At 46.6% G+C, this 11,536-nt stretch overlaps 1 protein-coding gene and 1 long non-coding RNA gene across 2 annotated transcripts; one reads left to right on the top strand and one right to left on the bottom strand.

The window, feature by feature from the left end:
• Nucleotides 1–6,618: 6,618 nt before the first annotated feature.
• Nucleotides 6,619–10,883, top strand: si:ch1073-459b3.2 (growth arrest-specific protein 1). The gene is made up of 2 exons (XM_059946641.1): nucleotides 6,619–8,095; nucleotides 10,395–10,883. The coding sequence occupies exon 1, from the start codon at nucleotides 7,302–7,304 to the stop codon at nucleotides 8,067–8,069; it is 768 nt and encodes a 255-aa protein (XP_059802624.1). The 5' UTR covers nucleotides 6,619–7,301; the 3' UTR covers nucleotides 8,070–8,095; nucleotides 10,395–10,883.
• On the bottom strand, nucleotides 8,426–10,387 carry LOC132379088 (uncharacterized). The gene is made up of 2 exons (XR_009507289.1): nucleotides 9,609–10,387; nucleotides 8,426–9,320 (listed from the first exon to the last, which is right to left on the bottom strand). It is a non-coding gene; the product is annotated as an uncharacterized LOC132379088 (long non-coding RNA).
• Nucleotides 10,884–11,536: the final 653 nt, after the last annotated feature.

Raw genomic sequence — 11,536 nt, 5'->3', positions numbered from 1 at the left:
ATCAGCTGAAAAGATCATCGGGATCTCTCTTTCCGCCATCACGGACATTTACACTACAAGCTGCATCCGCAAAGGAAACAGCATTATGAAGGACCCCATGCATCCCTCAAACAATCTCTTCTCCCTTTTGCCATCTGGGAAAAGGCTCCAAAGCATTCGGGCTCTCACGGCCAGACTAAGTAACAGTTTCTTCCCCCAAGCTATCAGACTCCTGAATACCCGAAGCCTGAACTGACACCTTGCCCTACCGTCCTGTTTATTATTTATTGTAATGCCTGCACTGTTTTTGTGCACTTTATGCAGTCCAGTGTAGGTCTGTAGTCTAGTGTAGCTTTCTCTGTGTTGTTGTTTTTTTTTATGTAGTTCAGTCTAGTTTTTGTACTGTGTCATGTAACACCATGGTCCTGAAAAACGTTGTCTCATTTTTACTCTGTACTGTACCAGCAGTTATGGTCGAAATGTCAATTAAAATGACTTGACTTGACTAAGGCAGTTTGACGTTGTTTACAACTTCACTCTGGCAACCTCTGTGGCGACACTGGTGCCAAGCTGTATCGGTGCTTGCCCTTCCCTTGGACAACATCAGTGACGTGGAGAGGGGGAACCCGCTGCATGGGCAACAGCCGGTTCTTCAATTCTTCCCACCCAGGCTTGCACCCTGGAGAGGGCACAGTCCACCAGGGGCACAAACCCACGATCCCCTGTGATCGATGGCTCCCTACTACTAAATTAAATAAGCAGGGGAAAAAAATAAAAATAGAAAGTAGTGAGGTAGTGTTGATGGGTTCAAAGTCAATTCAGAAAGTAGATGGCAGAGGGAAAGAAGCTGTTCTTGAATCGTAGAGTGTGCGCCTTCAGGCTTCTGTATCTCCTTCCTGGTGGTAGCAATGAGAAGAGGGTGATGGAAGTATTTAATGATGGATGCCAACCTTTGGAGGCATTGCTCCTTGAAGAAGTCGTGGTACTATAGAGGCCCATGCCCTTGACGGAGCTGACTAATCTTACAACTCTGTGCAACTTATTTTGATCCTGTGCTATAGCTTCCCCCCCCCCCCCCGCACACCCCCATACCAGATGCGGTGATGCAGCCATTTCGAATGCTCTCCACAGTATATCAGTGAAAATGTTTTAGAATTAGAATCAGGCTTAATATCACTAACACATGTTGTGAAAAGTGTTGATGTGTGGCAACAATATGGTACAATACTTAAAATATACTATAAACTACCATAAGGTACATATATAAATTAAATAAGTAGTGCAGTGCACTTGGGCTTATGGTCTGTTCAGAAGGTGGAGGGGAAGAAGTTGTTCCTAAAACACTGAGTGGCTGTCTTTGGGCTTATTGCATAGTATTCCTACAGATCAAATCACTACTCAGTGCGTTGAGGTAGTTCAATGTAAAGTGGTAACAATAACAGAATTCAGAATAAAAGTGCAACTGCTGCAGAAAAAGTGCAATCCAGGTAATCAATAAGCTGCAAGAACATCCAGATCTGTAGGAAGATTTAAAAGAATGATATTAGTAACTCTGAGAGATGTAGAATTTAGGTTTAAAAGAGTAGAACATTTTAATAGAATTAATAAGTAGAGCTGCATAGAGAAGTTTGCAATTTGCCACTACACTCCAGCGTCATCTTGAACTGTTCAAAAATCAGATGGCAAAGGGGAGGAAGCTGTGTGAGACCATGGACTAGGTGTAATTCTCCAAGAAACACAGAATTATAGTAGGCAAGTATAACAACTTTGTTAGGTGTGGGGGTGCAGAAGGTGTACAAGCTGGCAAAGAGTTAGGGGACAGCAGAGATCACAGAGGGGGAGCAGCAAGAGAGGGTCTCCTTCTCCTCCCCTTCTTTCTTATTCTGGCTTCTTCCCGCTTTCCTTTCAGTCCTGATGAAAGGTCTCAGCCCAGTGTGTTGGCTCTTTATTCTTTTCCATCAATGCTACCTGACCTGCTGAGTTCCTCCAGCATTTTGTGTGTGTGTTACCCTGGATTTCCAGCAACTGCATGATCTCTTGTTTTTATGACTTACTATTCCACTGTAAAGTCTCCTCGAGGGATGCCTACCCCGAAGGAATTTAAGTTTTCTCTTTGATAAGAGTTCGGTGACACCCTTTCTCACTGCTCCCCCTCCCTGGTCTCTACTGCTCTCTGACTCTCTGTACTCCTTCCCCTCCCACCACCTTCTTATTCTGGCTTCTACCCCCTTCCTTTCCAGTCACGATCAAGGGTCACGGCCCAGAACGTTTACTCTTTATTCTTTTGCCTGACCTGCTGAGTTCCTTAAGCATTTTGTTTTGCATGTCTCTACAGATGGTGACTGACCCCCTGAGCTCCTCCAGCAGTTTATTTTCTGAGGTCTGCAAATTTCCAAAACTGCATATTTGACATCTGCTGCTCAAAGATAAGTGCAATGTTGGTGTTTATAGCACAGGGAGTGAATACTTAAGTAAGATCGTCTTGCTGCAGAGCACAGGGCTTTGGAGCATATTTATTCAAGGAAGGATATGTACTTTATTAGGCACACAACTGTTGTAACGTGTGGTTAGTTGAGTTACTGTTGGTTTGAACCAGTCTGGCTGTTCTCCTCAGACCTCTCTCATTAATAAGGAGTTTTCGCTCACAGAACTGCTGCTCACTGGATGGTTTTTTTTTCATCATTCTCTGTAAACTCCAGAGACAGCTGTGCGTGAAAATCCCAGAAGACCAACAGTTTCTGAGATACTCAAACCACCCGGTCTGGCACCAACAATCATTTCATGGTCAAAGTGACTTAGATCACATTTCTTCCCCATTCTGAAGTTTGGTCTGAACAACAACAACTGAACCTCTTGACCATGTCTGCATGCGTTTATGCATTGAAATGCCGCCACATGATTGGCTGATTAGATATTTGCATTAATGAGCAGGTGTACCTAATAAAGTGGCCATTGAGTGTATTTACCTTGGAGACAGGCAACAGACATCCAATGGATTGACCTGTTGAAGAGGCTCAGCCTACAATCTGGAGCCACAAGATAATGCAGATGTTGGAATCTGGAGTGATAAACACTCTTCCAACACTCTTATCAGTCTCCAGTCTGTAGAGTTTCCAAGAGCAATTAGTAAGCTCTCTGAGGCACGGTGGAGGTCATATTTCACTAGGAGTTGGAGTGGATTTAGCAAATTTCCACAGATGCACAGCAGGGACCAATCTGACTGGCTGCATCATCATCTGGTCTGGAGGGGCCACAGCCCAGGATGGGAAAATGCTGCAGAAGCTGGCAACTCGGCCAGCGCTGTCATGTCCACTAGCCTCCCCAGCATCGAGGACATCTTCAAATGGCGGCATCTGTCATTAAGGACACTCATCGTCCAGGACGTGTCCTCTTCCCATTGCTTTCATTAGCGAGGGGGTACGGGAGCCTGAAGACGCACACTCAGAGTGTTTTAGGAACAGCTTCTTCCCGACCGTCATCAGACATTAGATTTCTGAATGGACAACGAGCCAACTCATTTATTTATACACACACAGTCTGTGTGTGTGTCTGTGCGTGTGTGTGTGATTGGATAGCGTGGGCTTATTGGAACGGAAGTGCCTGTACTGTGCTGCATCAAATAAATAAAAAGCTTATATAATGATAATATAATAATATAAATTATATAGTATACAATTTTATTTAGAGATACAGTGTGATATATATTTTTTCACGACGCATGCCATTGTTATTAAACTTGATTTTGAGATCTGAAAAGTTCTGAGAGGGCTTGAAAGTTAAATGCTATGAGAATGTATACTGTCAGTGAGCTTTCGGACTGGAAGATGTGGTCTGAGAATGAGAGGTCAGCTACAAGGGCACTTCCGTAGTGCATCGGCTCGGGGCGATCTGGACTTAAGAATCGCCGTTGAATGCGCCGTTCTCCCCGAGTCGTCCGGTTTCCTCCCACAGTCCACAGACCTATTCGTAAATTGTCCCGTCCTGTGATTAGGTTAGGGTTAATCGGGTTTGTCACGGAATGCCAGAGCAGCGTGGCTCGAAGAACCTACTCCGCGTTATATCGGGAAATGAATAATTAAAAAGCAAACGAAGTAAGAAGCAACATTTATGCTCAGGGAATTGTAAATGTTGTTGGTAGTTCTTTTTGGTACTGGCATCAAGGGTTACCGGGAGAAGGCAAGAGGGATAATAAATCAGCCGTGCTGGAGCAGACTCGACGGGTTGAATGGGCTAATTCTGCTCAAATGTCTTATGGTTTTAGGCTAGAACAGATTCCTGGGCTGAATGGCCTATCGCCGCTCCCACTCTGTAACATGAACTGGAGCTTGTTTATTAAAAAAAAGTCACTCACTGGGAAAATTCCACAAGTAATTCAGGCAGTGTAATTATAAACAACTGAGGTGTCATTTGTACTAACTTGGCAAAAGATATTGCAAGCAAATGGGATAATATTCATTTTGCAAAGCAGAAAAGCAAATTAGCCTGAACTCCAACAAAACCCTGGACCAAGAGAAGTGCTGCCAAAGAGTAACGAGCCCAGTGGAGTATCACTCACTGGCACAGCGCATTGCTCAAGTATTCAAATCCGTATCATTGTTTTGTTAAATACCCTGAACGCCCCAATGTAATACCTTTGATAAACAGCTCACTACTTTCAGAAAATATGTGTATTTTACTTTAAGAACACACACAGACCACAAATAAGTAAAGCAATTAGTAATTCAACGCTGGATAATTTAAATATACTGACCATTCCCTTGCTTTGCATCAAAGTCGCACGTTACTTAACGTGGTGTGGTACCGCACGCCACGGGAGCAGAATGCTTAGCGTAATGCATTACGGCGCCTAAAGTAGGGGTTCAAATTTCACCGCTACTTTTCTAGTGAGTTCACACATTCTCTCCGTGACCATGTAAAGTGCTCAAAATTTTGAACTTTAAAAGTAGCGTCCCAGCTAGCGCAGTCACTTTACAGCGCGGCGGTCTGTAAGGAGTTCGTCTGTTCTCCCCGTGACCGCGTGCGTTTCCTCCCGGTTCTCCGGTACTCTCCCAAACTCCAAACACGTAAGGATTAGGGTCAGTGAGTTGTGGGCATGATATGTTGGCGCCAGAAACATTGCGGGCTGCCCCCAGCACAACCCGCGCACTGTGGTGGGTCGTTGACGCAATTGACGCATTTCGCTATATGTTTTAATGTACACGCGACGAGCAGGTAAAGCTAATACTGTTACTTCTTTATTCAGATTGTTCTTTCCAAGTTATAGGGCAGTACAGCGCACGAACGTTACCTTCAGCCCACAATGTCGGCACCCAACAGGATGCCGGCTTAAACCAACCTATCCGTATCTCTCCAGTCCCAGTATTTTCACGTGTCTATCTAAAAGAAGCCTCTTGGAACACCACTATCAGAACTGCTTCCCACCACTACCCCGACATTCCCTTTGTAAAAAAAACTTGCCCCTCACATCTCCTTTTAACTTGTCTCACACGTGGACCTGAAATGTAAATTCCAGTAAATGGAGTCTGACCCGAAACGTTGACTGTCCATTTCCCACCATCGATGCTGCCTGAAGGGCCGAGATCCCCCAACATTTTGTGCGTTCTCAACATTTCCAGCACCTGTTGAATCTCTTTTGTCTATATTCCTCCAGCATTTTAAGTTGTTCTGTCTCTCTTTCCACGGACGCTGCTGGACTTGCAGAGTTTCCCTCGCATTTTTCGTAATTTATTTCATAACGATAATTTATTTATTACAATCAAGAGCTTAACTGGGTTAGCGGGAGAAATTGTTTTAAAGTTTATTAAAAGTTAAGAAAGAGGTCACAATACAAAGCTGTATGGATAAATTGTTAAAGTGATTGAAAACGTATGTCAAGAAAAAAAGTCTTTCCAGTAACAAATCGCCAATAGGGGCGGGGGGGGGGGTGTTGAGGAGGGAAAAGTTTATAAAATACCCCCCTCCCTCCCACCCTTTCTCGCCTGGTCATGGTGTCGCGCGATTTACTCCTGAGTTCAGGCACTTTGCATCTCAATGGCAGAGAGACGTGGGGGTTGATCGCAAGAAAGAAAGGAATCTACTGTAAGCGCTTTCCAAATCGCGACTCTCAAGTGCCGTTGAATGGCAGGAGCCGGGCAGCTATTAAATAGGGGGCCTCGTTGGAAAACACACGCGGCCAGCCTCCATTCATAGCTCGCTAGGCGTAAACAATTCCCTCTGGCGAGCCGCGCACAAACTTGGTGCCGCAGAGCTCGTCCACAAAGGGATCAAACCGGCCAGAAAATGCTATTCACAGCCTCCGGGGGTGGGGGGGGGGGGGTGGAGGGGCTGGGTAGGAGAGATTCCGTGCCAAGGGAGGGCGTCGCTGTTTCTCGGTCCTTCGAAATGTTGAACTGTGCAAGCTCACACCAGTCGGCAAATTAAAAATTACAGTTACACTTCCGCGGCGGGGTAAAGAGGAGGTGGCTGGGGGGATTGTTATGAGTGTCAGATCGAATGAGTTTCACATGTAGGAATATAATCGCCGCATTCTCCTTCGCTCGCCAGCTCTCTGCTCCCCCTAGTGTTTTACACACGGCTTTTTTAAATAAAATTAAGACCACACATGTTGCGTTTTGATAAATTTATATAAACATTTGATCCAGAATGTGACGTGTAGCTTGCCAAAAAAATTGAGGGTTACTATGGAAACGAATCCCAGGCAATACAATCCCCAAAAAAATCGACCAATCCCATTTCGGGATGAAACTAAGATTCTTTCTCTCTCTCTAAGTCTTAACACTCTCTCTCTCTCTCTCCCATCACCCCTGTTTGGGGAGGGAGGGCGAGAGTCTCGGCGAGTTGAGCCTTTTTTGGCAGAAAAAGAAAGTTAAATCAAGCGTGAAGTGGAACAGTTGGTACTTTAGAAAGAAGGGGAGAAGGAGAAGGGCTGTGAGAAACCCTTTGCATCTCATAAAAACCGCGGCAAATCTCTGTTCCCAGCTGTATGTTGGGATTCGGAGCCTTCAGAACAAAGGGAAGATATTGACTTCAACTGGAAGACTCGTATGCAGGATCCACCTAGTGCACAATTTGGAGGAAACTTTAAATGCGGCGTCTTTTCGCCCCCCTCTTCTCGCTTCATCACTAACACCGCCGGGAATTGAAGAGGGGAGCGAGAGAGAGGGGGGGGGGAGATATTTTTTAACCCGTGCACCAACCTCGCTGTTATGCAACTGCGAGGGGTCTTTGCAAAGCCAGAGAACCGGCCGATTGGGAGCCCCTTTGCAGGATGCGTTCAATCCGGTCGCTTTAAACGAGGGTGCGGATGGTCTCTTCCCTGAAGAATGCACCGGACAGTCAGACTAAGTTGGTACTCGTTGGCGATACTGGCTTGCTTTAGGTCGGTGGCCGGGGCCCAGCCTGTGTGCTGGGAAGCTCTGCTCCGTTGTCAACAGGAGAAGGACTGCAAATGGGCTTACAGCCAGTACAGCGCGGCCTGCGAACCCTTCCTGAAGGGCTTCAGGAGGCATTGCCCCAGTCACTGCATCGGCGCCCTGGTCAAACTCAACCAGACCCAGAACGGGCCGGACCTGGAGAACTGTGATTGCGACCAGGACCTGCAGTGCAGGCGGGCCAAGCGGGCGATCGAGCCTTGCATGCCGAGAAGGTACAGGGGCGAGTCGGATCTGGGCTGCACCAAAGCCAGGCAGCGTTGCGAAGAGGAGTCGGTGTGTCACGGCGCCATGAAGGACTACCTGTCCAACTGCGGGCAGCTGTTCAACGGGAGGAGGTGCACGCCGGTGTGCAGGAATACCATAGAGTACCTCCTCTCCATCCCCAACGGAATTCTACTCAACACCTGCGTCTGCGACGGGGTGGAGAGACCTTTCTGTGAGGTGGTTAAGGAGAACATCCAGAAGTTCTGTTCCATCAACGGCCACTCGCTTTTGACGGCCACGCCGGACTCCGATGAGAATTATGAATATGACGATTATGAAATAAACAGAACGGACCTGAAGCCTCAACAAACTGACCCGGCGTCCAACCTCTCCGCGGCGCACACGTGCTGCTCTCTGCTCCTCGTCGTGCTCCCGGGCTTGTGGTTTCTATAATACTTTGTGCAAACAATTATTTGCAGGTTTGTTTGTTTTGTTTCCAATCTCTGCTCTCTTCTCTCTCCGCACGCACTCACGGCAATTCATTGTTTACAAAGCAGCGGCCGAGGCTGACCAGAACGAGTGAGATCTAATTATTTACCATTTCGGCCTCACTCGCCGACCGATTTTTTTTAAAGCATATAAGTCGTCTTCACATCGACCCTGGGATTTGGCTCGATTCAAAATCTAACCAAAAAAAAACCGGAATTTCGTGTACAGTTGGTTCAAGTTGATTTTAAAACGTGGATTTTGAGGTGGGACCCACGGTGGGGAAAGCTTGTAGATTTGTACGATTTTTTTTGTATAAAGGATGGTACACATTTTGCCTTTATTTATGGTTTTACAGCTAATGCATTTTGGAAATAAATCCGGGTAACGGTTTCGTATTGGTTTTGCATTTTGCTTCTTTTTCTCCCCACCTCGCCGCTGTCCGCGCGGGCTATCAGATACTCCCGCCCCCACCGACACATTTCACTCCATTGTCCCGTTATCGAGCCGCACGTCTGGCGTTCCGTCTCGGCAGTGCATTGCCTCACTACGAGAATCGTTGCCCCATCTCATTCCCTACTTTTCACATCAGATCTCGCAATTGCTGGCATTCACTGGGTCGAGCATCATCTCTGAGTGGTTGGAAGGGGGTAGGGGTGGTGGAGGCTGCAGATGCTGGAATCTGGTGCGAAACGAGAAGCGCTGGGGAAACAGCGGTTGAGGCAACATCTGTAGGTCCAGACCTTTCATTTGGACAGGAAAGAAAAAGGGGGATGACCAGTTGACAACTCACTCCACCCCCGCCATCAGCCTTTTTTTAAATACAGGTTACCTCCCCCTTTCTTTCCAGTCCGGATGAAGGATCTCAACCTGGAACGTCATTTTGCCCATTTCCCCCCGCAGACGCTGCCTGACCCGCGGTGTCTCCTCGCACTCCTGAAGGAATTGTCGACCTTTCGGGTCAAAACTAGTCCCGATAGAGTTTTGACCTGAAAGCGTTGACAATTCCCGCACTCCCACAGATGCTGTTCGATCTGCTGAATACCTCCTGCAGATATTTTGTTGTTCCGGGTACCAGCACCTGCAGTCGTTTCCGTGCATCAGAAAGTCCCGCTCCAGATACTTTTGTTAGACGGACTTCCCATAGTCTTGCCCACAAAGCTGCAACGGGGGCTGTGACGGTGAAGCAGGGTTATTTTTACCCCCGTGGTGTTCCGCCTGTAATTATCCAGAAACAACATCACTAATTTGAGTTTTAATATGTAGTGAAATGCTCCAAACAGCAGTTAACGTGCACAATTTTTCATTCCTTTACTAAAATCAGTTGGTAAGTGAACTTCAGATTCAGGTGAATATATGGAAACATTGAATGAAACGGTCGTTTCCGTTCACAAACACCGGAAGATGAGCTGGAGCGGCCCAACCTACTCACAATGCTCAACAGAACAAACAGGGTACATGACAAAGCATGGGCAGCAAGACAAGCCCCATACTCTTTGCTCTTACCTTGTTGCGTCATCACATAGTTCCATATGGGCTCTTGCTGTGCCCGCCTGGCATGGACAACAGTACAGCACAGGAGCAGGCCCTTCGGCCCACCATGTCTGTGCCAACCATGGTGCCAAATGAAGCTCTGCAATGGCGACTTTGCGAAATGCCCATGAACTTGGCAGGCCAGGCAGCAACTTCCCAGAGAAATAAATAGTCCATCACAACTCTTTATTCCCCTCCATATATGCTACCCGATCTGCTGAGTTCCTGCAGCACCTTGCGCCGGATTTCCCGGATGGGACATCAGTGCAAGTCCTCCCAATCCCATGTCACCAGTTCCATCCTTGACCAGACCAGCCCACTCCAGGACTAAACATTTTGTCTGCACTTTCGAGGTTGAACTCTTATCCACGTCACTGGCACATATTCCCCGAGCTTCACGGACCCTTATCCCCGTCCACCTGACCATCCACAGTCCCGTACAGGCACCACCAGAGCTGTCAATGTGAGTCCTTCCCTCTAAGGAAGAGTCATCCCAAACTGACTCTGTCTCCGCTGTGCTCTCACTGCTCCAGCCCGATTAGCCTGCATTTATTTTGGCTCTGTTTAAATTTTAGCATTAAAGCCCTCGAGTGTTTTACGCCCTTCCTCCAGAGTGACAATTGCCCCCACCCACTATACTGATAACTGTAATACAACTAGAAATTAAAACAAAACCAATGATCCGAAATCAAGCAGAATATGGCGGAAAAGCCAAACAGTTGTGTAGAGAAACAACTAATGTTCCAACTCTTCCCACAGATGTTGCCTGGCCTGCTGAATTTCCAGCAATACCAATGGCCTTCGACTTCCTCAAATTCTTTCAAGACTGTCCCGTCTCTATCTCCTCTTGATGCTATTGGACAGGCCCAGGCTCCGCACCACCACTTCCTTCTTCTGTTGCTTCGTGGATAGACTCAGCTCTCTCAAAGATTAAAGTCAAAGTCGAGCTTACTATCTCATGTTTGCACAGGGGCAATGGAAACTGGAACAAAATACACAAGATGTTGGAGGAAATCAGCTGGTCAGGCAACATATACGAAGGGTGAAAAAAAACATTCGCCGTTTCGGACCCAGACCCTTCATCATGACTGGACAGGAAAGAGAAAGAAGCCGGAGTAAGAAGGTGGGGCGAAGGGGTGGAATACAAGCTAGCAGATGATAGGTGAGGGGGAAGGTGAGATGTGAAAGGTGTTAGCGGTATAGGCCAGAAAAGAAGAAGCAATCCGATAAGAGAAGAGAGTGGACCATGGGGGGGGGGGGGGCTCAGTGGCTGCTGCATCACAGGCACGTAACATCATCTAAGCAACATTCAAAAGAAAAACATAAATAATTTTTATAATACAGTATATGTTTAGAACAAAAAGTCCACTTTAGTGCAAAGAGATCAAACTGATGCAAGACTAGTGATTAGGGTTGTGACGGTTGATTCAACAACCCAATGGCTGAACTCGAGTTAGAAAGTGCCGAGTTTAAGGTACACTACAGGGACTTGAGTTTTAAAAAACCAAGTCGCTACTCTGATGCAGCACAGGGGTGTTGCATTGTCGAAGCTGTCGCTTCTGGGACAAGAGGCGTCAACCGGAGGACTTTCAGCAGCAAAGACTAAGATAAATACTTACTATATTCAGAAAGAGCAAGGACAACATTAAAATCCCCCAATAGTTATTGTTAAAAAACAGATAGTTATTGTACAGATGATCAAATCATCATAACACGCAGAGTTACCAGTATTGTGTGTATATTACTCTGGATTTACAGCATCTGCAGAGTTTCTTGTGTCTACCGGGTCATTATCACCTTGTGAGATCTTTCTGTGCAGGAGTTTGTTTGCCTATTGCAGTTCCAGCATCGTAACCGTGACCACATTTCAAAGATCGACTAGGAAACACTCTGGGATGGGG

Source organism: Hypanus sabinus, chromosome 21, assembly GCF_030144855.1.
Source record: "Hypanus sabinus isolate sHypSab1 chromosome 21, sHypSab1.hap1, whole genome shotgun sequence".
NCBI lineage: Eukaryota > Metazoa > Chordata > Chondrichthyes > Myliobatiformes > Dasyatidae > Hypanus > Hypanus sabinus.
Note: the sequence above shows the minus strand (reverse complement) of the source record. Positions and strands in the feature narration are given on the sequence as shown.

Excerpts from the sequence above, each read along its gene's own strand:
- si:ch1073-459b3.2 (XM_059946641.1), top strand. The coding sequence starts at position 7,302 with ATGCACCGGACAGTCAGACTAAGTTGGTACTCGTTGGCGATACTGGCT.